The sequence below is a fragment of the Trichomonascus vanleenenianus genome, assembly GCF_965637985.1.
Source record: "Trichomonascus vanleenenianus strain CLIB 3782 genome assembly, contig: TRVA0_035S, whole genome shotgun sequence".
Classification (NCBI taxonomy): Eukaryota; Fungi; Ascomycota; class Dipodascomycetes; order Dipodascales; family Trichomonascaceae; genus Blastobotrys; species Blastobotrys vanleenenianus.
The window spans coordinates 80,458-104,261 of record NW_027481852.1 but is presented as its reverse complement, the minus strand read 5'-3'; the positions used below and the strand labels follow the sequence as shown (position 1 = coordinate 104,261).

The window sequence follows — 23,804 nt, the reverse complement described above, 5'->3', positions numbered from 1 at the left end:
GTACTATTTGTGTCTATGAGCTACTCTCTGGTCCCTTGAGGTAGTTTTGGGTATACCACTTGAGTTCTTCTATGCTCTCGAGAATGTCGGCCCGCGCCGTGTGCTGGTTCGTCTTGCGAGGCAGGCTCTTCATTAGATTCGGGTTGTGTCGTTTTCCAACCTCCTTGATGGTAGACACATCTACTTGCCGGTAGTGGAGATAGTCAACGACATCAGGGAACTCTTTTAATAAGAAAATACGGTCCTGGTGAATCGAATTGCCCGCGAGGATGCCGGTTCCTTTGATGGAGTACTTTCTAATATAGTCGAGGAGTTCCTGCTGGACTTCGGAAAGTGTCTTTTTTGAATCGAGGACTTTTTGAGTCAACCCGGACTACAATTGTTAGTCCAAGCATAAGTCTTGCTGCGTATAGCTTACTTTACCATGGTGATCAATGCACCATTCGTTCATGCTGTCCATGACCTCTTTTGGATAGTGAATGACCGCTTCATATCCTTTCTACTTGCGAGTTAGCACCTAACCAAATAATAGATAAAGTTAAAAAATACCTCTTCAACAAGTTCCAGCCTGTCATTTGTGAGTAGACAGCAGATTTCAATAATGTGGTCTTTCTGGTGGTCAAGACCGGTCATCTCGCAGTCGATCCAGACCAATGGGCCTTCTCTCACGTTCGCTGTAACCATTTCTGCTTTTCTTGGCTTGAGTGGATTGTGAAATATATTATATCTGGGAAATGAAGTATAAGATCTGCTGGCGAATGGTCTGAGCACTATATTGTACCGTAAGCTGTGCCTGAGCATTGAATTTTATCTTTCCCGCCGTCGTCGCAGTCCCAACTATGCGATATCCTTCACCTCCGATCTGAATTAACATCAACTAATTGGTAACGCTTTATTGATCTGGCTAGCTAACGCTGTCAGAATCGCCTGGTTTCGACCCAACCTCCGCGAAGCGGAGTTCAGGGGGGTCTGGGGGGCTGGCCCCCCAGGAACATTGACCAGCAGGGCGTGCCTTCTCCTGGGGCTCTGCCCCAGACCCCGTAGTTGGGGGGAAACCCCCCAAACCCCCCTCCTCCGCGAAGCGGTGCATGAAAGATCAATTACAAGTAATGGAGAACAATTACACAAGGTACATTTCAATTCATGGAAAGTTCAATTAACGCCCCCACAGGCCCAAGAATCCCTTCTTGCCCTTTTGTTGTTGTTGCTGTTGCTGTTGCTGTTGCTGTTGTTGCTCCTGCGGCGGCTGGATATGTCGTTCGCGGGTCTCGAGAACCTCTCGCTTGGCCTCTTCGTCGTACTGGATATAGTTAAAAGCCACATCAAAGAACGCTGGTTTAACCGGGACAGGGGCCAGCTTGGGGTCGAAATCTACCAATCGCGCCAATACTGCGCTGGGATTGCTTAGTGGTGGCAGCTTGTTCAACTGGTCCACGACAGCTACGCTTGGTGCGCCAGACGGCGCCTCCTCCTGCTCCTCAAGAACCGCCAACCCGTGTGCTCGGCTAATCTCCTTTATTAGAGCCTCTTTGCACTTTGTAATGTCCTCCCCAGACACAGTCGAGCCCGGAAGCAAACTCATAGAAGGATTAGGCGCCAAGTCATACGAATTGGCCAACAAATAAAGAGCCAGGGCCTTCTTCCGCTCCCCTGAAAGAGCATAGGACTGGGCAATGCTGGTGGTCCTCAGCGTCTTGAAATACTTCTCTAATGTCGTCAAGGCCGAGGCAAGCTCACTGTCCTGGGACACGCCGGGCAGGTTCAGCAGCTCTCCAACCGACTGGATCAGCGTGTCATAAATACGGACCACGTCTCGGTTCTGTTCAATCTTCTTAACCGTCGTTTTGGCCGGCTTGGCTTCCCCAACCTTGCTGACAATAAGCAGGTCTCGCTGGATGCGGCGGAACAGCATGCAATAGCTAATGAAAGTGAAAATAATGTACATCTCCTGCGACGACTGGTCGTGGCTTCGGGCCGCCGCATCGGCGGACTCAAGCTTCTCAATGCTCTCCTTGATCATGTCCAAAGCATCCTGCCACGCCCTCAGCACGCTGTCAAACGCATTGATCTTGGTATAGTCCGTCGCTCCCTCGAGCTTCTGGGCCTCAATGATGGCATTGGCCAGATCCGGGTCAGCAACCCGGGCGCTGTGCCCCCGCCAGGTCACGGGACCCAGCCGCTCCGAGGGGCTCTGAGCCGCACTGTCAACATCCAGAGCATGCGGCTCAATCTGTTTAACCGCTGACGCAATCTGGTTGAACTCGCTCGACGATGCGACCGTCTGGCGTGCCAGGGTGCCAATATCCGCGGTTCGCTTGACGCCCGACTTGACAATGGCAAACGTCAGAGCCGGGTCCACCACTTCCGCGACGGTGTCCCGCATAAGCTCACTGCCCATCACAGAGAGCCCCACGCGTGCTGCAGCGTACGCATTGGCCGCCTTCTTCCAGCTCTGCTTCTCAAAGTACAAAGCGCCCTCAATGATGTACCGGTATGTCAACAGTTCGAGTCTTGCGCTAGCACAGAGGAAAGAACTTTCCTCGCCGAGTCCCGCTGCTAGCTCGCGCACGTACTTGGCCGCCTTGGCCAGTTTCGACTCGACGTAGACTCGCTGCTTACGCGAACCCCCGCCCTTGTGCGACTCGAGCATGGCCTTGATCTCCATGGCTTTACTCCATGCCCGCTCAGCGGACAAAACCAGCACCTTGGCGTAGTTGCTGTCCTGCTCAATGTCTGCAGAAGTCACAGCTGTCGGTTTCCAGGTCGACTTGTTGCCCTTTGAGGGCCTCACCTGGATCTTGAGAGCTCGACGCACTCGCGCCAGCTGCTTCGTAGCGTTCTGCCGGTACGCCCGGTAATCCGTGGCAGACTGAAGCTGGATCGCCGCATTCCGCGCCTCCAACAGGTCCTGAAGTGGCGTCTCCATTCTCTTCTCTCTTCGAGGTCGGTTCTGCTGTCGTGGGGTTTTGGAGTTTTGTGTGATCCTCCTCTTGGGACTGGAATTTTCACTCAGCCGCACGGGTTATACCTTCCGCCGCACTGCTGCCTGGGCCACTCCACGAGCCAATTCTTTTCGATAGATAGGGTTTCGAGGGCCAGCCCTCTAGCTCCCATGGCTCCGCTCCGCGGAGGGGACTCGTTAAACTGGAATTTATGGGCAATTTTGCCGCTTAAGCCACGGGTGAAGACGGCACAAGGGGCCCCATACAAACAAAATTGAAATAACGTTAATTGACTTTGCAATAGGCGCCTCGCGCGGCTCAGGGCCAAGCGAAATTTCAAGTGAACTGAGCCATTTTTTCCAAATATATTGGCTTCGAAGGCCAGCCTTCAAGCTCCAGCTATATATGGAGCAAAATTAAGGTACCGGTACTAATCTTATCGATCTCTCTACCTTTTCTGCTTTTATATATCAGTTGTTAATTGTCGTCGTCTTGAGTGATGTGAGCCGCACCTCACCACGAATTCCGGGACGGTGAGATCTTCACTCCAACATGATAGACTGGACGGGTCTGCTAGGAGGCGAGAAGGACCTAGTGCTGGCGAAGGTTGGCCTGGGGCAAGCCGACAATGTCAAGAAGTACTCTGATGTGACGTACTACTGCTATAACTCCAAAGGGCTGGCGTTGAGCTTTGACCAAAGCGATCGGCTCGAGGGCGTCGAATGGTACAACAAAAACAAGGCGTACAGCCAAGTAGACCCAGAATATTTAATGGAGCCTGTAACTAGAGAGTTTACAGGGAAAGATTTTGTTACTGTCTATGGCGAGCCGAGCGACAAGGGTGGAGCCAAGGCAATTGAAATCTGGCTGCGGTGGGAGACGGCTCTCGGATTGCAAGTCGACCTGGCCAGTCGTAACTGGGACGACGGGCAGAACAGTATTTGGGCTTCCATGTCTCTCTATCGGATCTAATAATGGGGATCTGTGAACATCACTGTCAGGTGTAGTCAATTAAATCCAGATTAGATTTGCAAGATAGAGTTATGGCAACTAGGAGTCTATCGATTGTTGTGACGCGGGTTTAGGTACAAATGTGAAGTCATCGATGAGATCAATAAATAAGCATCCAAATTAGATATACAAAAAATAAACAAGTTACGGCATATTAGGGGTTTGACCCGAGCTGTTCATGAGCTTGATGAAGGAGTCCCAGTCGTCAGCACCGCCCGCAATGTCCTTGAACTGCGGTTGGTCACCTGATAGGAGGAACTTTGACAGATCGCTGTTCATCTCCGGGTCGACGAAGTTTACGCGCGATGAGTCAGTGGGCACGCTCGCCGAGCTGTTGGCTGCACTACTACTACTGTCGGGGTGGCCGGAGATCGTCGTAGTCGGGGCCGCAGAATAAGACAGGGACGCCGTAGCGTCGAACGACCCGGACTTGTCCTGGGGTGAGTAGTCGGTGGGGCCCGTACTAGCGGCTCCATTGGAGCCCGACGAGAAGGGAGAGGCAGAACAGCCGTTGGAGTCGGCCATGTCATCAAACACCATATCGTCCTTATGACCAAACAGCTCAAAAGTCAGCCCTCGGCGGCGCTCGGTCGTGTTAGCTGACAGCAAAGCGTCACGCTCTTCGGGAGAAAGCGTGAGAACCTGTCGCACCTGGCGCAAAATAGCCCCGAACAGCATCTGCTGACTCGGGTCGTGGGCTGGGGAGAACTCATACCCATTGAACAGCGTTGAGCCGGCCTCTAGCAGGCTGATGAGACGCTTCTGCTCGTCTGGCGGGATCGTAGCAGAGTTCATGAGATGCACGCCGCAGTACATGAAGGCGTGGACGAAATGATGGCTAACAATCATGATGGTGTACCACCAGAACCGCCTCACTACGTGGCTCGCCGAGGGGGACCGGAACAGCCACTCGAACCGCTCGAGAATGTTGCGCGAAGCTTCGATCATGCGCCGCTTCGACGCTCTCATGCGGTTCTCAGTATCTTTGTTGGTGCCAAACGGCCGGTGGAGGATGACCAGCGCCTTCCAGTAGTCCATCTCAAGCAGGAACCGCTGGAATACGAGATCATCGGGGTCTTCAGGCAGCGAGTAGTCGGCGCGGACCTTGAAATGGGCCGGGTAATTGTTGAACACGGCCCTTACGCGGCGGTCAAACTCGCTGAGCCGCTCAAACAGGCTCCGCTTGGGCAGATTTCGCGTGCTCAGGGCACAGGTGAGAATCTCATTGACGACCCGGGTCATCTGCGCCTGGCAGATGGTGAAGCTCGTGTCGGTCCGCACGGTGAGCGGCTCGGATATGGGTGGTCGCACCAAATTTTCGCGGACTTCGCGCAGGTTGCAGTTGGACGGCATAAGCACGTCGTAATCGGAGCCTTTTAGGGCCATGGGCAGGCCTTGATTCACCGAGAAAAGCATATCGAGATACTCGTAGAGAGCAAACATACGTCGGCGCTCCTCGGTCTCAAATACGGAGATGGAGAAATGGCGAGAATCACGGTGGATGCCCATTCCTTGCAGAACGCGCGATACGAGCCCCAGGGGACCCCACGCCAGTTCGATCCAGTCCTTCGCCTGGAGCATTGTCGCCTGGACGAAAAGCCACAGCAGCAACACCCGGGCGTGGGTTAACGAGGGCTTCACTGTTAGGCGCCCCACCTGACCACAAGCGTCCATAGCGCTGGCCCATACTTTGAGTGTCTCCTTTACTCTCCCCTTGTACTGCGAGGGGACCTCGTTGGGCGCCGCAGTAGCCAGTCCAATGGCTAACAGCCCCAGCAAGAGAGTAACCGACACGACCTGGCAGTTGCGCGAGTCAACCCAGAACTCTTCCGAGTACCACCGATCAAAGACCTGGCGGTTCAACACGGGGAAGACTACATGCACGCGGTTAAAGTAGAGCTCCAACAGACCATCACACGTAGCCTGGTCCGGAATGAGCTTAAGGATATCCGATCCCGAGATATCCGCCGCAGTGAACCCATTGAACGGCATGACATAGCTCGGCTGGTAATCCGTGTTGTACACATGGCACCCTTCCAGCAGTCTCGCCTGGCCCGCTTCGTTCTGATAAGCGGCTTTCAGGTTAGCGAAGAACGACTGGACCTCTTTTACGTCGCTGAACAGTGTCACCCAGTGCGTATCGCCATGGTAGATACTCTTTCCTTTACGGTCCAATTTAATCATACCAAAGCTTTCGTTCAGCTTGCTCACTTCGTCCATATCATCCGCACCTCCAATAGTCTCCGGATTCAAGCCAAACATGCCCGCCATGCCCTTATCCCGGGCCCCAATGGTGGAACTACTACTGCTGCTATGGCTGTTGATGGTATCGGCATTGGTCGGTGAAGTGCTACTCTCTCCCTGCTGCTTCTCCATGAGCATCGACATTACGAGACTCTCCATCTGGTCGAGCCGGCGTTTAATGTCCACACTGTTCTTTCCCTTGTCGTCAGATCGTGGTAAAGGCCCGACCCTGAACGACTCCTCCGACTTTCTCAGCTGCTCAGTCATTGCAGCTTCCCGCGGACTGTCATCCTTAGAGCTCTGTTGCGAATACGAGCACTGTTCGCCACTGTGGCGTTTAACACAGGTCGAACACGGCAGTTGTCTATCGCACTTGAGCTTCCGTTGGCGGCAAAAGTTGCAGCTCAGCGCCTTGCGCCGTCTTCGGGTCTTCCCCGGCTTGGGAAGCGGAGGCTTCTCGGTCTCTTTACTCGGCTCCTCCTGTTCCTCCATCGCCACATCCGCGGTCTTATCTTCCTCGAAATCGTCAACGAATCCCATGTTCATGTCATTCAGCGTCGGTGGCGCTGCTTGACCCGGATCTCGATCCAACAACGGGTCATTAAAGAACAGTCCGTTCGTCTGGCTTGGAGAGAAAAACGCCCGGTAGTCCATCTTCGGTTAGTCCAATTTTTTATATTGAATTTTGTTCGATACTACCCCGTTTCTCCTTGCGCCTCAAGGCGGTTGTCGTTCGAGGTTGTCGGTTTCGCGATGCTGTCCGCGCGTCCCCGTCGCCGCGGAGATACCGTCATGTCCGCCGTCCCCGTCCTCCTTCCTCCGTCCCTCCCCAAAGACAAGGACACAGCCGTGCCACACGTGCAATGCCGCATCCCCTGCGGCGCAGTGCGGCTCGCTAGTACTAGACCATCAATATCCGCGGAGCATGGACACTTGCAGTGTTGTGTATTTAGAGGGCCAACCGCCGTAATCACTAACGGTGATGTGTATTCGAGGGTCAGCCCTCGAGCTCCCTGGGGGCTAGCACCCAGACCCCCCGTATCTCAGCTACAACGTTGCAAACTCTCCGTTACACTGTAACTTCCATCCTGTAACAAAATTTCTGTAACAATGTATAACAAATACCTTGCGATGGCTCAGATCTCCGCGAAGCGGAGCCCCAGGGGGGTTTGGGGGGACTGGTCCCCCCAAGTCATACTCGGTGGTATTAGTGAATGCAAATTTGTTCGTAACTATACATGAAATTTAATACTCCAGTTTCTGCTTGCCCTTGCCCTTCTTCTTGGATGGTTTCGAATTAGTAGTCGAGTTGGTGGTCGAGTTGGTGGTGAGTGGGGGAGTTGAGTTGGTAGTTGGTTGGGCAGAGCCATTTGGAAGTGATGCATTGTCGATTGGAGGTTCCTTTGAACCCTCGAAGTTGGCACGCACTCGCAGGTAGTGTTTGAGTTCGTCTGCGCTTACCGACGGGATGAGCTCTCGAAGGGCCTTGTCGAAATCGGCCTTGGTGACTTCGACACTGGTGTCTTCCGCGGTAGCAGCGTTCTGGAACCACCACCGGGTGCTAATGGGTGTCGCGCGCTTCTCATTGTACGCCTTGATTTTCTCGTCGACTTCGCCGGCAGTTCTAATCATGGCATTGAGCATGGCGTCGCTCGACATGGCGTAGAAGTCGGCACCGGTGTAGGTGAACGGACACCGCTCCGAGACCTCCTTAAGGGAGACGTCGTTGGAAAGCGTGAACTTGCGCGTCAGCGCCTCGAGAATGGTGCGCTGCTTGTCGTGCGTATCCGATAGGCCCAAATAGAGCATCTTGTCGAACCGGCCCGGACGCAACAACGCTTCGTCAAGCAGATCTGGCCGGTTCGTTGCGCCCACGACAAACACTCCCTCGCCGCCAGATCCACTCATACCGTCCAGTTCAGCTAGCAATTGCGACACAATTCGGTCCATAACACCGCCCGAGTCGCCCTGGTTGCCTCGCTTGGGCGCCACAGAGTCCAGCTCGTCAAAGAACACGACGCATGGCTTGGCGTCCCGCGCCTTCTGGAACACTCGTCGCACGTTAGCTTCAGACTCACCAATGTACATGTTGAGCAGCTCGGGGCCCTTTACTGAGAAAAAGTTAAGCGAAAACGTCGTGGCAATGGCCTTGGCAAGCAGCGTCTTTCCCGTTCCGGGAGGACCGTAGAACAGAATACCGCTCCGCTTCTTCATACCGCCACTAAACAGCTTGGGGTACTTAAGAGGCATCTCGATAGTGTCAAGGATTTCCTTCTTGACGCCTTCGAGACCTCCAACGTCCTCCCACCCAACATTTGGAATTCGCGGAGCGCCAATGGAGTCAGAATACTTGGTTCGTGCCTGTCCAATCGATACTTCTACGTCTTCCGGAGACAGCTTGATGGCTCCCCCTGAACCCAGCACAAGGTCGTCGAGACTGCTGCCGCTCTCAGACTTGGCCAACCGCTCCAGAGCAGCTACCTTGGCCATCTCCATGATGGAAATGAGGTCAGGAGGCGTCAGGCCCGCAGACTGGAGAGCCAGGTTGCTCAAAGCTACGTCGCTCCGCAGAGCAAACCGGTACTCGACGTTCTGCTGCGTCAGCTGCGTGCTCCCCAAGTCCTCAGCGAGATGGGCAAAGATCTTGCGCCGCTCCGACTCGCTGGGGACTGGCACGGTGACCTCGAATTTGAACTTGGCCCGGATCGACTCGGACATCTTTTCAACGTCGCCAGCCGTGGCGCTTACGATGAACGCGCCCTTGGTAGAGTAGCTGTCAAAGGTATCCACCAAGTGAGCGATAATGCCCCCGTCCTGGCCGTCTTGTTCCGACTTTCGCGCAATAGCGTCAATGTGCCGCAGTAGCACGAGACATGGAGACACGGTGGCGGCTCTGTCGAGGCGCGCTTTGAGGGCCCCGATAGTCTTGGCGTCAGACTCGCCAATCAGCTGGTAGCAGTCGACTTCAAAGCAGTGGATGCCCATCTGCCCTGCAACGCTCTTTAGCAGTGTAGTCTTGCCTGTTCCACGCTTCGACGAGTGGACCAAGATGGTAGTATATAGCGAGACCCCCTGGGGCGACAATGAGGCAGTGAGCAGCTGTCTAAGCTTCTTGGCGTGCTCAAAGTCTTGTGATCGCGCGTCGTCGAAATCTAGAGTAGGGTACGTGAAGGTGAGCGACAGGTACTGTCTCCATCCGAGTCCTGTAGGCACATGTTTGCCAGTAACGAGCCCGCTCTGCACCATTCGCGTGTGGTTCGGGTCGATAACGAACTCACTGCCACCTTCAAGGTTATCGGAGTCGCTTCCACCCTTGAGGGATGTGATCTTGAACCATGCTACGTCGTTTGGTTTGCCACTGGGGAGTACTCCGGCGTCGAGATCGTCGCTAATGCCATTGGCGCCAGGCGTATAGAGGGTCTGGGCCAAAATCGTGTCCACGGGAACGGCAATAGTGTCGCCGTTCTTGACAGTACGCCGGAACGACTCAAAGTACGTTCTCAGCCCCGACAGGAAGGCCGGCTGAAGCGATCTATCAGTAGTTACTGGGGATGCAAGCCGAGAGATTGTCACTTCGTCGGCCGTGCCCAGCGAGAATGCTTTGGTAGTCTTCAGCTTAAGCTCCGATGGCTCGCCCATGTTGTAGTAAAGTAGGGGTGAAATGTACACTGCCCCTGTAGACAGGGTGTTGGGTTCTGGCAGAGAATACAGCCTCAGATGTCTTGTGCCGTTGGCGATGACAGTATCGCCGGAGAAGCACCCTATCCTCGCCAGCTCGTCAATCTTGACCAATGCAATTGTCTCTGGGTCCACAGAGGAGTTTGGAGGTGGCACGAGCTCGCTCAGTGTAACCTGCTTCGAGAGAACCTCCGCCCTCAAATCAACCTCTTCCCGCTCTGAACTGTCGCTAAACGTCAGAAACTTGGACATCTCGCGCTCCATGTCTTCAATATTCGACTCCATAACCTCCGTAGCCACCGTAGAAGCGCGATCTTCGGTAGTATAGTCCTCTTCCCTTACAACGGTCACCTTGGTCTCTTCTCGCACAACGAGCCCCTGCTCGACCGGCTCGCACAGCCGTACAGTATACCCGGTCTCAAAGTTCTGGTCGCCCTGTCGCAATATCTCCAGCCCAGCGAGGTGCTCGTACAACTCACTAGACCCATTTTTGCTCTGGGCCAGTGCTTCTGCGTACAGATGCGGCGGGAAGGTCAGCACTACTCGCTCGAGCTTTGGTGGTACCGTGCCGTGAACAAGCACGGACTTGGCCAGCATGAGACCCATAGCCGCCTGAGAGCGTGCAGAGGGCCCCGGGACCACCGAGTTTGGCGGTAGCGAGTCGTCTCGGGCTGCTTTCATGAGGACCCACCCAGCAGGCTGCGCCAGAGGCCTCACGCTTACATACACAGCCTCATCAACTATCGAGCTAGTCTTGGGCCTTTTGTGGTGGGAGCTGAAGAGATCATCATATAAGTCCCCCGAGATGCTCACCTGGTCTGGTATAACCGGCTTCGAGGACGGTGCGACCACCCTCGCGGCGATGCTTCTCGCAGTAGGCATACTGGGGGCTCCAGGTTCAGACAGTCTAGTGGGCATTGATTATTATCTCTTTATCAAAGATCGATTCACTCTCTCTCTATAAACCTTTTACGAAAGAGTGTGCGGAGAAAGAGATCGTAAGATCGAGGAAGTATATAGCTCGCCCCGAAAGTGTGGAGTTGAGTCTTTCCCCTAGGAGATGAGCGAAACGGACCGAGGTGTGAAAGGTGGGGTGGACTTCCGCCACGGAGTTCCGATTACGCCCCTCCTTTCCCCCGGAGGCCATCCATGACGGGCTCAAGGCGGGGAGGATCAGTTGGTCTTGACTTTTTCAGCCTGGGCAGCCGTGCCGATGAGCGACGCAATGCGCTTGGCAATATCAAGACCCATGGCAAGCGGGATGATGCAGGTCGGGAGGTAGAGGAGGAAGAGGTTGGTGCGCTCAGACGGTGAGAGGCCGTCGAGGTATAGGACTTCGGCGAGACACCCAAAGGTGGTAATGGCCGCCTCAACTGCGTAGATTAGGATGAGAATGTAGGTCTTCTTGCAGTCTAAATTTTGGTTAGTTGCTGAATTATTGAAGAATTGATGTGTTTTCTTACCTTTGATCAGACCGTAGGTGGCAATAAGGAAGAAGGGAGTCTGGAAGAGCAGTTCGACCCACACAAATGACTGGAGCCAGATGGGGCGGGACTCGACAAGTAAATCCTTGTTAGAGGCAATGTGGAAATCGCCCAGATGTTTTTGAATGTCGAAAAGGTACTCTCGAGGGATTGCGATGGTCGAATCAATCAGCAGAGTAACGACAATATGGATTACGCTACGCGACTAGTTAGAAACGAAAATTTATAGAGGTACGAGTTCGTACAAGTAAATGGCATAGGCCAAGTCCAACTTCCTTTGGATAATAGGCTTCCCCATCTTTCTAGTTGTTTATCACGAAGTATTTAACGGGATGAATTTTTTGGAGAGGCACGATGCGCTTCGCGTAGTATTATTATTCAGGGGGAGTATCCCATTCACCGGGCCATGCGGCGTTACATGAATTGATAGCAATACAAGCGTTTTTTTTTTTCTCCATTCGAATCGATTCTTATCTATTAATTCTCCATTCTGATCAATGAATTATTCATTTTCCATTCTAATCAAGTATGATTCATTCTCCATTCTATTCACTTATTATCTACCCGGCGTCTGACCCTGCGAGCTTTAAGTCGCTTTTCACTGTTTTGATGGATGATTAATTATCGGCATTCATGAACAGCTCCAGGTTTTCTAGTTCGTCTAACCCGTCTTCGAGATCAAATGGCATTTCTTCAGGGTCCTCGTCAGCTTCCTCAATGGCTTCAGCTTCCTCGACGGCTTCTCTAACGGGGTCACAGTCAAATGAAATTTCAGAGGCAGAGTCCTCGTCAGCTTCCTCAGATGCTTCAGCTTTCTCACCAAATAAGTCATACTTTACGCCTAGAATCAGCTTAGCAAAAAAGGTTGCGCAATTGTAATACTGCTCGTCTGCCTCCAATTTGCCCTGTTGATATAAGCTTGGGAGCAGTTCATCGTTAACAGGCAGCTGGTATCTCGTAGATCCGCTCTTTATTAAATACTCGGCAAGAGATTTAATTTTCTCGGTATCGACCGACGAGTCATAATTGGCGGATTTAAGGCCGAAATCACGCTCTAGCCCGAGTTTCAAGTTCATCATAAGCCCAGTCAAGGCCGATTCATCTAAAATAAACGTTTCCAAGTCTTCCATTGACGGCTATTTCGCCTTCATGACTTCCTTGATGTGGCCATTGAGTAATTTAACCAACCTGTCGGTTTCAAACCAACTATCTTCTTCCCCTCTCAGATTGACCAAATAACCTGACAAAACAGCACGCTGTCCGCAAGGCTTCATTGCAGAACTGTTGGTCAAAAGCTTCAAATAGACCATTTCCTTCGCGTACCGGGTATCGCCAGTGGCGCTGAAGTAGCACAATAGCCGGCTCACTGCCTCACTAATGAGCCCAATATCACCAAACTTGACACCGTACCTGAGGATCAAGTACGCCTCCATATGCTCAAGAAAAGCATAATGGCTTCCCAGTTCCGGGCGATAATGCGGCCTTCCAATGCGTTCAAACGAGATGCAGGACATCAACTTCGCAATTGAACGTTCGACAGCTTCTTTCGAGAGCGATGCAAAATATTCCTCAAGATTACTAGATTTGTCAGGACTGAAAGCAGGGAAAACCATTGCAGCCACTCGAGCATTGTAACTGCGCTGACAGAGCGATTCAGTCTCATAGAACTTCTTCGTTTCTTCCGGATCCACGAAGTATTTGGTGATATACTCCGCATGGTGTTGAACTTTGCTCGCGTCTGTCTGTCCTCCATAATGTTGGTCACAAATAAACTTCAATGCGTGCATTTTCAAATGGAACAAGCCCGGCATAGGTATCGACCATTGAAGGTCACAAAAAGGGCTACAACTGGAGCAGCTATCTTGATAGAACTTTCCTACCCTCAATCCTTGGGTCGTTTCCGGGTCTCCCATTACAAGCATTCTCCCCAGATATTCCTCAGTAGGCATGTCTTTCAGCTGTTCCCTGTATATCTGTCTAACGATCTCCAGAGCTCCATCGACTGTCGACTTGTTGCCCGTTAAAGAAGTAAGAGGCGTATAGTTCATCGTCGTGGTTTCCAATCTGGAGATGTTTGGCAGAGATGGCCTCTTTCCGAACTTTTTCTCATAGGTCATCGGGAAGGTCTCTTCAAGTGCCCAATGAATCAAAACTTCTCTAATCTAATCCAGTCAGTCAGCATTTTCATTTTAATAACTCATAACGCATTCTTACCGTCTTCGAAAGCGGGGAATTGATCGTAGCTCTTGGAGGAGGTATCAACTCATCCGGGTTGACCTCCTCAAGCTTACCGATTTGGGCACGAAGTCCACCAGGGGGCAAATTAGTGGCCTCGAACACAATAGAATTTGTAACTGATTGGATCTCTCGACGTTCAGCCTGTGCCTCCATTTGCTCGTTGTATATGCAACCACTACGTTTCCACTCTTTGCAATGTCGCTTATCCTCTGTGCGCTCTTTGCCTTGAGATCTTCCCTAACTTTATCAAGGGCAGATGGACTGACAGATATTCCCATACGATCGAGCATGTTCAGCTCCATGTCCTTCAACCCACATCCCTGGAAATGCAATCCTACAAGCTTCTGGAGGCCAGCACATTGGCCACTTCTGTTGTAACACATGATCGCCAATGCCGTCACAGACCTTATATCATGTATCGTGGAGTCTTCCTCTTCTATGCCGTCCTTCTTTGGCTCATCTTCGGTTTCTTCAACATCGCCTGTCCCCGTGGTCCCGTCCATCAAGTCTTTACCCATGCACAAATCAAGCACCACAGAAACTAGCTCCGCTTTCAACTTCGCATCGGACAATACATTCTTATGGTCCAAGAGGCTCACACCACCGATCCGAGACGTTGCCAATTTGTCGCTATCTATACCTTTGAAGCAAGGTAGTTCGTTTATTGCCGCAAATTCACGATTAATACGGTTCTTAGCCCGTGCTCCCTTCAGAATATTCAAAGCAAGTTCGATTTCTTCGTCTTCGATAAACATATCATTCCGGAATTCCTCCGTGAACAAAAGTTCCCTGTATGCTTTCCTGGCTTGATGGTTTTCGAGTTTACTCCTGGCGACATCATCCAGTATGGTTACAAGATTAATACTTTGGTTGCCCAATGTGTAAAGTGATTCTTCAATTTTTTTTACAATTGTCAATTGAGTTTATTATATCTCTCCATAAACTTGGTGAAATACCGTTATAATTACAAATAGCTATTGAATGTACCGTACCTGATTGGATGTACCAGATGTACCAGGTATCGAAAATGGCAAGCTGAATTGAAAAAGGCAAACAGAGTGCCAGTAAACTCTCTCAAATATTATAAAATAATCACTAATGATCTGAGTACTGTAAGTTTTCATTGCTAGCGGGTGGAATTGAAGGTGCACCATGGCTGATGATATCGAGGAGCGTGAGCCGCACCACACAAAAGACGACGGGATGTCTTACCCGAAGGTTCAACTCCGACCATCGCTGATCTCAAATTGCTAGTTCTCTGAAGACTAGCCTGTGACATCCGGGAGTTGGCGTTGAGATGGTAAGTTGCAAAATTTTTTAGGTTTCTAACGTTTTGACTAACCGGAGATGTGCAGGTATGGCCAGTAGTGGCCGCTATTGCAGTTGCCACATTAGTAACTGGAGTGCGAGTCGGAAGAAGAGCATGGGTCCGGTTCAGGGACCTTCCGCCAGAAGCGTTCGGCATCAAATCCCATTACGATATACATGCCGGGAAATATTTCAAGGGCGGGTTTAACGAAAAGATGTCTATCAGCGAGGCCCAGATGATCCTTGGCGTGGACGACTTATCGCGTCTGACGGAAAAGTTACTAAATCAACGGCACAGAACTACAATGTTAATGAACCATCCTGATAGGGGTGGGTCTAAGTACATTGCAATGAAGATTAACGAGGCTAAAGATGTGCTGCGAGACCATAAGGGTTTCAAGAAATGAGCAAAATTGTAAATAGTTATAGAACACCACGCTCAACATTTGTCATGAGCACAATTGCAAAATGAGCTCTCCAGAGATTGGCTTACTTGGAATTTGATTCCATAAAAGGCTTGAAAGACGTTGGTACTTATCTAAGGACTTAGAAAGTAGCACTGGCCGTTTAAAAGATTTCTAGTTGTAGTCCAGCAATGATCCGAGCATTTTATTTATCCGCTGTCGATCCTGGAAAGTAGGATCAAAATAGTCTCGTCCGAGCACTACCACTGCTGTTGCAAATAAGACAATAGACAAACACAAATACAGTCGAGCTCTGCTCTTTAGTTTCTCTGGAGCTTCTTGGCTCCGGTCACCCTGCACAGCAGATCGTTGAAGCTGACGCGAAGGAGGGCACACCTCAGACTTGGAAATGCATAGTACAGGATGAGATATCAACCCGCCCATAAGGCTGAGAGCAATTTTGTCGTTTTTCAGCTTCATCAGAGAGCTCCCCGACTTGATATACCCGCAATGGGTGACAGTGTCGTCAACAATCAAATCAACGGTTATAAAATCAATATTATCCTGGCAGATTTGAGGAAGTGGTGCGTAAAACATCCATTTTGCGCCACGGTTGAATATCTGCTTCTTCCAAGCGAAATTAACGTCGATATCTCTCTTCCATGATTTCGACCTAAGAAACACCTCAGCCCTGTTTCTTGCACGGTCGAAGGAGAATCTAGTCAGTGCCCGTTTCGTGAGCGACTTCTCCTTGGCAGGAGGGCAATTAGGTTTGCCCCAGAAGCCATTAGCAGAAACATTGAGGATTTCTTGGCCAACCTTGGCTGTCGACGAGTCAATTACAGCATTTAGCTGCAAAGTAACAGTTACCAACCCGTCTCCTTCCTCGTAATACCACAGGGAGTACTTGGCTTCTCGGATGCGAGGCGGTGGAGGGAACCGATTAGGCAATTGCAAAGCCATCGTTTCCTCAGCCGCGTTCCTAGGGTCTACACATTCAAAATGGCGACCCTCGGCATCTGCTGTCCAACTAGGAGGAGAGTGAATTTGATACTCAAAATCTTTGGACCCATTAAAAATGACAGATTTGGGGTTAAGCTCGTATTTGAATTTGGGCACGTAAATAGCCCCAGCAGTGTTTGCGTACCGCCGCTCAAACCGAAGCTGGAGGGAAGAGAGGTGCGTTGACTTCTGTGGCGGAATAATAGCATGCAGAATTGAGGTGACGCCGTCTTCGCAGAGTGTGACGGAACAGTCAGCAAGGAAATGGGAGTCCAGCAGCAACTCGGTGGAAGAGACTGGTCCGTGGGCAATCTCAATCTCGCAGAGCAGGCTTCGGTAAGGTTCAACGTCCTCATCAATGTCGAGCACTGCCGTGAACTCCATTTGGTACTTTGCCACAAGTGATCTACTCGCACCGGGAGAGATGTAGCAGAAGGTAGTGGAATTAGAAATAGCTAGAGGCGCCTCGTGCAAGCCTCTGGACTGGTAGATTTCTACATCAACGTTTCTTTTCAGTTGAATATCTGGCAGTTCGCCCGACGGGATGCGGAATTCTTTCACTGTACCAGCTTTTTTGCTGCGAGTACAGTAATACTGTGGGTGCAGATCTACAATGAGGCCCTCGCATTCCTGATCACTAACAATCGTAAGAGTGAGGTACCCCTGGTATGCGGGAATTGATCTTAATTTGACCAATCGATGCATCTGCTTGCTGAGCGGATCGGTATCTTCTGTTAGCAGTAAACCGGTGACGACCTTCTGTTCAATGGAGCCACGAACTTCAAAGCAGAAGGTATAAGTGGAGTTGGGGATTGCTCGTTGGAAATCGACCACAAGAACGCTGCCGATGATGCCCTGCTTGATCTCGATACGCCCAATGTGCTCGAGCGATCCATTCTCGCGGCATGACACTGCCAACTTGCCAGGTTTTGCAGAGAAAAGGCTTTGCAGCGCAAGACAGTCTTCAGCAAGAATCGGGTTGAAGGAGCTATTGCGCAGGAACGAGCAGTTCATGCTTGTGTCTGACAGGTCCATCTGCTCTACTTTGGTGTCGTTTTCGGAATCTACCAGAGTAGCTGATGACGACGTCCCTTCTCCCGGGGAGGTGTCGTCACAAGGAGGAGAAAGCTCCTCATCCGATATTTCAGGCAGGATGTACAGAGGCGACCCATTGCAGGAGCCCGAGACTGTTGATAAAATGATATTTTCGTCGGCGTTCAGCGCGAATAGAGTCTGGCGCGAATGCGCATCCTGGGCCACGACCTTTTTTTCTCAACAGTTAGTTTACAAAATAAATAATACAGCATTCTATAAGGGTTTACCTCTACGGTGACTCGGTTCACCGGCTGGTTAGGACTGATTTCGACCGAAATGTCTTCGATAATACTCATGGATCAATATATGGATGGACCAGTTATGGGTGCAACAATATGGGGGTGTGATGATGAAGGGGGAATATCTGGAGAAGTAATCGCATAAACAACGACGGCGAACCATAACTTTTTAAGCTCAACCGAGAAGTGAGACCAAAGCTCTACTGAGCTTATTCCAAAGCAACTAATCGTAGCAATTGCTTAACGAACAAACTCCCTCAGAGGAATGTTCTCCACATCATCCTCGTCTCTTTCTATGCTCTCCTCAATCTCTCTCCGCCTCCGCTCCTTAAGTGAGTTCATATATTGCGCTTGCTGCTCAGCAGCCTGAGCCTCCTGCTCGGCTAGTACATGCACCCGCGTCCACAGCTCCTCATCTATCGGGAACGAAGTGCCATCCGACATACCGGCAGGATGAATCGGAAGGATCCACTCATACCACTTATACCCCATGACTTCGCACCAATTGCGCTTCTTCCCGAGATCAAACACATTTCCAAGTGTCGAAGAGCTCGGCGGCTCGGCGTACCGATAATCCTGCGAAGCAATGCTTGATTTATAGCGTACCGACTCCATCGCTTCCAGGGTTGTCTGGTTCGTCAGCACCAAATAAAGCGAGTACCCGGAGAACGCCCCGACGGCAAGGCCAAACACCCCGGAAATCGTCGCCAGCAACACCCAGCTCAGCTCGAGATACTCATTGGCCTGCTGGCCGTTGCGGAAAAACGTATAGACCAGCCCCATTGACCCCACAAAGCACACAGAGCAAAGCAGGCTGACATAGTACAGGAACATGATGAAGAACTTGTGGTTGCGGAACCCTATACAGGTCGAGAACCACGGACAATGATGGTCCATGCGCAATATACACATCTTACAGCTCTTGCAGTGATGCGTCCTGTCCGGCTTCCAGCACTGGCACTTGGTACAGAACCGCATCTCGCCGTTCTCCTTGGCGGTGACATTGTTGAACACCTGCGGCGGAGGCGGCGCAATGCCGGCCTCAATGTCGCTACTGGCACACACGAACCCCGGGAGGTACAGCGGCGAACCGCCCCCGCTCCCCACGGTCCTGAAATAAGCGACGGTCGCCATGGCGTAGGACCACGTCCCCAGCATAACCAACGCCGCATTAATACACCCGTTGTACTCGGGTGCAACGTACACCACCAGTGTATAAATTCCCCAGCCCGTCACCAGATTCACTCCGACCCGCGGGAACCACGAGGCCAGGGCGCAGCAGAACCGCTCGAAGTGGAAGAGAATCCGCGACATCCCTATCTCTTGCACCTGTAGTTGTCCAGATCGCCTAAAATGTCTTGTTGTCTTTCCTCCCGACGACCGCTTCCCCCAACGCCCAGGGGGGGAGACTCGAGGGGGGTCAATTGAGCCATGAATGGGTTGATCCTGGGGGGCCAGCCCCCCAGACCCCCCGTGGCTCCGCTTCGCGGAGGAATGGGAGGCCCTGTTTAGGTTTAGTACTTTATATGTATGCTAGATTGATAGATACGTAGTATAAGAGAAAGCGAAGAACTTAGGAAGAGTACTTAGCAATCAGAGAGTTGGCAAACTCAATGTACCTGATAAACTTGTTAGCATCCAATTGAACAATCAGAGGGGGGGTTGCCACTTACTCCTTCTCGGCCTCCTCCTGGGGCTTGCCCTTGAGATCCTCCCAGGCCTGCCACTTGTACTTGGCCTTGAGATCAAAGATACCCGGCTTAGCGGTGTTGTTGTCACCAACGGTGGTCTGCTTGAACAGACCGTAGAGCTTGAGAAGCTCGTCGTTGTCTGGTCGCTGGGTGAGCTTGTTGACGGCGTCGGCCTGCCCAGTTTGGTTAGCTACCAGTCCAATTCCTCCATACACAAGAAAATAAAGCTACTTACGGCAGCCTCAAATTCAGCAGATGGCATCTTTAGTCTTGTCGTTACTTTGTTGAAGTGGATGGAAAGAAGAAGGGTTGCGTTTCGACATGTGAGGCCATGTCGGTTGCTCGACGACGCCGTGCAATGGGGTTAAGTTAACTACTTGACCGGCCAATCGTGGTCCGCCATTCACCAGTCGTATGCAATTGCACATGTTTTGTGGATCAATTGTAGTTGGGGAATGTTTGGCTGGAGTTATTTTTGTTGATTTCTTTAGTTATTTCGTAATTTTCATTTCCTTTTCTTGGGCCGTGGTGTTATATTATCGGTATGGCATTTGGCAGCAATGGCCGGAGCCCATCCGTCACCTTCCATCTTGCCACACTATGATGATACCTTGGTAATACACTGTACTCCAACGCTGTAAACTCCAACTTAGTAGGATTCAATGCTGTAAACTTTAGCCCGTTGGATATTATTCCAATTAGCGTCCTGTGGTGCGGCTTTGTACAGTGTAGCACGTATTCGACTACAATTTTGGTGTTTTCACGTGAATATTTCACGGTCTCATACCGGTACCACCCCCTGAATATCATACATTGCAGGTACCGCGCCCAGATCTCGCTTACTCGGTACATGTACCAGTACGTAATTGATATTTTTCTTGCGGAGCGGGCCAAATATGTAGTAAGTCTATGGATAGCGTTAGCATTCGGGGCAATAGGATAGTCAGTTCGCATGGTCTTCATTATTATTAGCGTTGTTAGTACCACTCATGATGCCTAACGCCTACGCTTACGCTAGTGTACATGTATTAGTGCTATAATCTGATCCAATTTACCGTATTTGATTGTCTTCATAAGTTGTTGATTTTCCTACGTGGAGCAATGTTGGGTTATCTCTGTGAAGCGCAGCCGTGAGGGTAGACAACAGTACCATTTGTCATTCCACAGTACCTAGGTCCTACTGTAAAGTCATTATCAATTGCTTCCTTACTCTTTGTGTCGTAGTCTTCATTAGCCAAATACACTGGCCAAATTGTATTGATCTTGGTATATTTCCGTACTGAAGATACCGGTAATACAGAAGTACCAGGCATTTGATGCTGTGATTGGAGTTGTTACAGTATCTCTAGTCGGCATAACGACAGCACAGTGGATAATTTACTACCCCCTGTTGAATTGTTAATAGCAACACCCGTAATTGGGAACTAGCTTCGCGAGTAACAAGTTCAGGAGATTATATTCAAGATAAAAATTTATAGTTGCCGGTATCGTTTTGATAACGCTATGTTATGTACCATAAGTTATGTCTGATGTGATGCATCATTTGAGTAACTGTACCGCATTGGCCCGTTGAGGGACGGAACCAAAAGTACTTTAAGGACCCAACTTGTCTCTCTTTATAATTGACAATTACAGGTATCAATTAGCTTCCTTCTGTCAGTAGCCATTATGAATGTCTTTTTCTTATAAAAACCGGTAAAGTTCATCCAACTCTTCCCATGGTCAACTGAAAAACCTCCGCGAAGCGGAGCTACAGGAGCTCGAGGGCTGGCCCTTGAATTAATCCAAAATCGCCAACACTCTACACTACCAGGCACTGGTCTCCGTACATCAGAGCCGGCCGGCTGAATAATATTCGATGCATTAAACTTCAATTAATTAAGCGCAGTTCAGGGTTGGTCGTCGTTGGGACCAATCACAACGTGAACATTTTGCCTGAAAAATACACCAAGCAATTCAATAGACGACCATATATATATAATGCGGTTCACGAGATATCTGTTGAATGCGGCCAAGTCGACTAACAACCGAGTTCTGGTGAGAACCGGAAGCGGCGATCCTACCGGTATCACTGGTGTTTTCCGACACCCGAACCCGCAACCGGCGCTGATTGCGCTGTACGAAGCGACGCTTAAGGAAGTCAGTGCATTGCCCCAGACGTCTATCTACCGACAGTCGGTGGAGAACCTCACCAAGGCGCGAAAGGAGGCGGTCGAATCTAGCCAGACTGCCGAGCAGGTGGAGCAGAAGATCGGCGCGGGCCTAATAGAAGAGATCCTCATCCAGGCCAACGAGGAGCTGAGTCTGATCAAGCAGATGGCCGAGGCCAAGCCATGGGAGGAGCTTATCGAGGCCCCGGAGCCTGGCCAGTGGGAGTATTTTGAGCGAGAGCACTAAAAAAACCCTGTAAATTGTTAATGCATATGATATTCTCCGTCAAGTATTCTCCGCGAAGCCACGAGGGTTTAATTGAACCCGAGAAGAGTGTTCATGGGGGGACCAGTCCCCCCAACCCCCTGGGGCTCCGCTACGCGGAGGTGATTGCTCCAAGTATATCTCCGCGAAGCGGAGCCACGGGGGTTTGGGGGCTGGCCCCCAAGTCAATTAGACCCGAGGGGAGTTCATGGGGGGGGGACTGGTAAACACCCCTTGGGGCTCCGCTTCGCGGAGGTGATTGCTCCAAGGATATCTCCGCGAAGCGGAGCCACGGGGGTTTGGGGGCTGGCCCCCAAGTACTTAGAGAGAGAGAGTATTGGAGCTCCCGTAGCTCTGAGAATCTGGGATCCGTCGGTGGGCGAGGGTAGCTGCGATCTAAATAAATATACGACCAAAATACACACAATATATCACTAGTAATTCATGACCAAACGCATCAAACAGCTCTGCGTGGAGCGGATTAAAGAAAAAAAGGGGAATAAACACGCAGAGAGCAGGATCAGAGGGAGAGGGGGGTCTTTTTAGCAACACTTGCTGGTGACGGCGTTGCCGGATGTGTTGACATTGACGGTGCCGCCGGCTGCTGCGGTGCGGTCGCCATTCTCGGTGTAAATCTTCTCCTTGACTCTTCGGGCCAGCGAGAAGAACGAGTCGTCTACGTGATCACGGGTCTTGGCCGAGGCCTCCATGAAGGGGATGCCCAGCTCGTCGGCGAGCGCCTTGCCCTCGTCAAAGGTGACGACCCGCTGCTCGCCCATGTCGCACTTGTTTCCGACGAGGATAAGCACCACGTCCTCGTTGGCGTGCTCCTTGACGTTCTCATACCAGGTGCGGATGTTGTTGAACGACTTGCGGTCGCACACGTCGTACACGAGCAGGATGCCCATGGCGCTTCGGTAGTATGCAGTCGTGATCGTCTTGAATCGCTCCTGGCCCGCGGTATCCCACACCTGCAGCTTGACGCGCTTGCCGTCCAGATCGATCGTCCGGATCTTGAAGTCGATGCCAATTGTCGTGATGAAGGAGGGCGTGAACTGGTCCTCGCAGAACCGCAGCAGCAGACACGACTTGCCCACGCCTATAGAATCCGGTTAGCCCGCCCAGAATCCCGCAAGTGGCTCACTTACCAGAGTCGCCAATCAGCAACAGCTTAACCAACAAATCGTAAGTTCTCGTCGACATCTCAAGTCGCTGTTATCCAACTATACGTGGCGGTCGGATGTGTATGGGAGTGTCGGGGTTATCGTGGGTTATCCGTTGGGACTTTGGGGTGGCCAGGGGTGCCGCTCCCGTGACACCCCATGTTGCTGTAAGCACATCTCAGCACGGCGTTTCAGCGGTGGGCGGTCTCAGATGTGCTTACACGGGCTTCGGGGGCTTTCTCGGTTCTTCTTCACGTTGCAATTGCACTATAATTACGAGGTTCATATCTAATGTTTCTTCGGTGGTATATAATTGCAGAAGTTTCAATTGGGGGGGGACCAGTCTCCCCAAACCCCCCTGGGGCTCCGCTGCGCGGAGATCTGGTTGAAGAGGCTCTTGTGACGGGGGTTTGGGGGCAGAGCCCCCAACTACGGGAGCTCGAGGGCTGGCCCTCGAATTCACTCCGGTGCTAGTACTATTGGGGGGACGAACTCTGGCTAGATAGAATACTTGCTGAAGTGACTTGCATGCCAAATAGTACAAGTAGTACAATATCAACGCCATTTTAGGTAGTCAGACGATAAACGTACATAACAATTCATTCATCTTAGCGCAACGTCCTGTATGGTGGTTCTGCCCAGATAAGTTCAGGTGCAAGGACTTGTCTTTTTCTTATTTTGAATTTCCTGCTGCTCTTGTACCAATATTTGAAGAGGTTACCCCCAATGTTTGAAGAGACAAGGACAGAGACGTTGGTAAGTCAACAACACTGCCTCAATATTATTACCTGGCAGATCTATTAGCGTCTTCTATGAGGTCGGGAGTCAGAAGCCTCCACTTAAAATAGCTGTACCATAAGGTATCTTTTCCACCTTACCGGTAACAGTTA

General features: G+C 51.1%; 13 protein-coding genes across 13 annotated transcripts; 3 read left to right on the top strand and 10 right to left on the bottom strand.

The window, feature by feature from the left end:
- Positions 1-13: 13 nt before the first annotated feature.
- Positions 14-684, bottom strand: REX2 (Rex2p; the record flags this gene model as incomplete). The annotated part of the gene is made up of 3 exons (XM_076686286.1): positions 14-373; positions 419-499; positions 550-684. The coding sequence occupies 3 exons, from the start codon at positions 682-684 to the stop codon at positions 14-16; spliced, it is 576 nt and encodes a 191-aa protein (XP_076539494.1).
- Positions 685-1,156: 472 nt separating this feature from the next.
- On the bottom strand, positions 1,157-2,926 carry SRP68 (signal recognition particle subunit SRP68; the record flags this gene model as incomplete). Its single annotated transcript, XM_076686285.1, has 1 exon — positions 1,157-2,926. The coding sequence occupies one exon, from the start codon at positions 2,924-2,926 to the stop codon at positions 1,157-1,159; it is 1,770 nt and encodes a 589-aa protein (XP_076539493.1).
- A 568-nt stretch (positions 2,927-3,494) lies between these two features.
- TRVA0_035S01024 (uncharacterized protein) lies at positions 3,495-3,914 on the top strand (the record flags this gene model as incomplete). Its single annotated transcript, XM_076686284.1, has 1 exon — positions 3,495-3,914. One exon carries the CDS (start codon positions 3,495-3,497, stop codon positions 3,912-3,914), a length of 420 nt encoding a protein of 139 aa, XP_076539492.1.
- A 183-nt stretch (positions 3,915-4,097) lies between these two features.
- On the bottom strand, positions 4,098-6,851 carry TRVA0_035S01002 (uncharacterized protein; the record flags this gene model as incomplete). The annotated part of the gene is made up of 1 exon (XM_076686283.1): positions 4,098-6,851. One exon carries the CDS (start codon positions 6,849-6,851, stop codon positions 4,098-4,100), a length of 2,754 nt encoding a protein of 917 aa, XP_076539491.1.
- A 591-nt stretch (positions 6,852-7,442) lies between these two features.
- PEX6 (AAA family ATPase peroxin 6) lies at positions 7,443-10,793 on the bottom strand (the record flags this gene model as incomplete). Its single annotated transcript, XM_076686282.1, has 1 exon — positions 7,443-10,793. One exon carries the CDS (start codon positions 10,791-10,793, stop codon positions 7,443-7,445), a length of 3,351 nt encoding a protein of 1,116 aa, XP_076539490.1.
- Positions 10,794-11,048: 255 nt separating this feature from the next.
- EMA19 (Ema19p) lies at positions 11,049-11,657 on the bottom strand (the record flags this gene model as incomplete). Its single annotated transcript, XM_076686281.1, has 3 exons — positions 11,049-11,287; positions 11,339-11,556; positions 11,605-11,657. 3 exons carry the CDS (start codon positions 11,655-11,657, stop codon positions 11,049-11,051), a joined length of 510 nt encoding a protein of 169 aa, XP_076539489.1.
- Positions 11,658-12,495: 838 nt separating this feature from the next.
- TRVA0_035S00936 (uncharacterized protein) lies at positions 12,496-14,352 on the bottom strand (the record flags this gene model as incomplete). The annotated part of the gene is made up of 2 exons (XM_076686280.1): positions 12,496-13,521; positions 13,651-14,352. The coding sequence occupies 2 exons, from the start codon at positions 14,350-14,352 to the stop codon at positions 12,496-12,498; spliced, it is 1,728 nt and encodes a 575-aa protein (XP_076539488.1).
- A 542-nt stretch (positions 14,353-14,894) lies between these two features.
- Positions 14,895-15,312, top strand: MDJ2 (Mdj2p; the record flags this gene model as incomplete). Its single annotated transcript, XM_076686279.1, has 2 exons — positions 14,895-14,897; positions 14,953-15,312. The coding sequence occupies 2 exons, from the start codon at positions 14,895-14,897 to the stop codon at positions 15,310-15,312; spliced, it is 363 nt and encodes a 120-aa protein (XP_076539487.1).
- A 171-nt stretch (positions 15,313-15,483) lies between these two features.
- On the bottom strand, positions 15,484-17,702 carry TRVA0_035S00892 (uncharacterized protein; the record flags this gene model as incomplete). Its single annotated transcript, XM_076686278.1, has 2 exons — positions 15,484-17,574; positions 17,634-17,702. The coding sequence occupies 2 exons, from the start codon at positions 17,700-17,702 to the stop codon at positions 15,484-15,486; spliced, it is 2,160 nt and encodes a 719-aa protein (XP_076539486.1).
- A 183-nt stretch (positions 17,703-17,885) lies between these two features.
- On the bottom strand, positions 17,886-18,959 carry PFA3 (palmitoyltransferase PFA3; the record flags this gene model as incomplete). Its single annotated transcript, XM_076686277.1, has 1 exon — positions 17,886-18,959. The coding sequence occupies one exon, from the start codon at positions 18,957-18,959 to the stop codon at positions 17,886-17,888; it is 1,074 nt and encodes a 357-aa protein (XP_076539485.1).
- Positions 18,960-19,218: 259 nt separating this feature from the next.
- On the bottom strand, positions 19,219-19,598 carry ACB1 (long-chain fatty acid transporter ACB1; the record flags this gene model as incomplete). Its single annotated transcript, XM_076686276.1, has 3 exons — positions 19,219-19,264; positions 19,319-19,509; positions 19,572-19,598. 3 exons carry the CDS (start codon positions 19,596-19,598, stop codon positions 19,219-19,221), a joined length of 264 nt encoding a protein of 87 aa, XP_076539484.1.
- A 1,718-nt stretch (positions 19,599-21,316) lies between these two features.
- On the top strand, positions 21,317-21,733 carry TRVA0_035S00826 (complex I NDUFA5 subunit family protein; the record flags this gene model as incomplete). Its single annotated transcript, XM_076686275.1, has 1 exon — positions 21,317-21,733. The coding sequence occupies one exon, from the start codon at positions 21,317-21,319 to the stop codon at positions 21,731-21,733; it is 417 nt and encodes a 138-aa protein (XP_076539483.1).
- A 560-nt stretch (positions 21,734-22,293) lies between these two features.
- SEC4 (Rab family GTPase SEC4) lies at positions 22,294-22,954 on the bottom strand (the record flags this gene model as incomplete). The annotated part of the gene is made up of 2 exons (XM_076686274.1): positions 22,294-22,850; positions 22,900-22,954. The coding sequence occupies 2 exons, from the start codon at positions 22,952-22,954 to the stop codon at positions 22,294-22,296; spliced, it is 612 nt and encodes a 203-aa protein (XP_076539482.1).
- Positions 22,955-23,804: the final 850 nt, after the last annotated feature.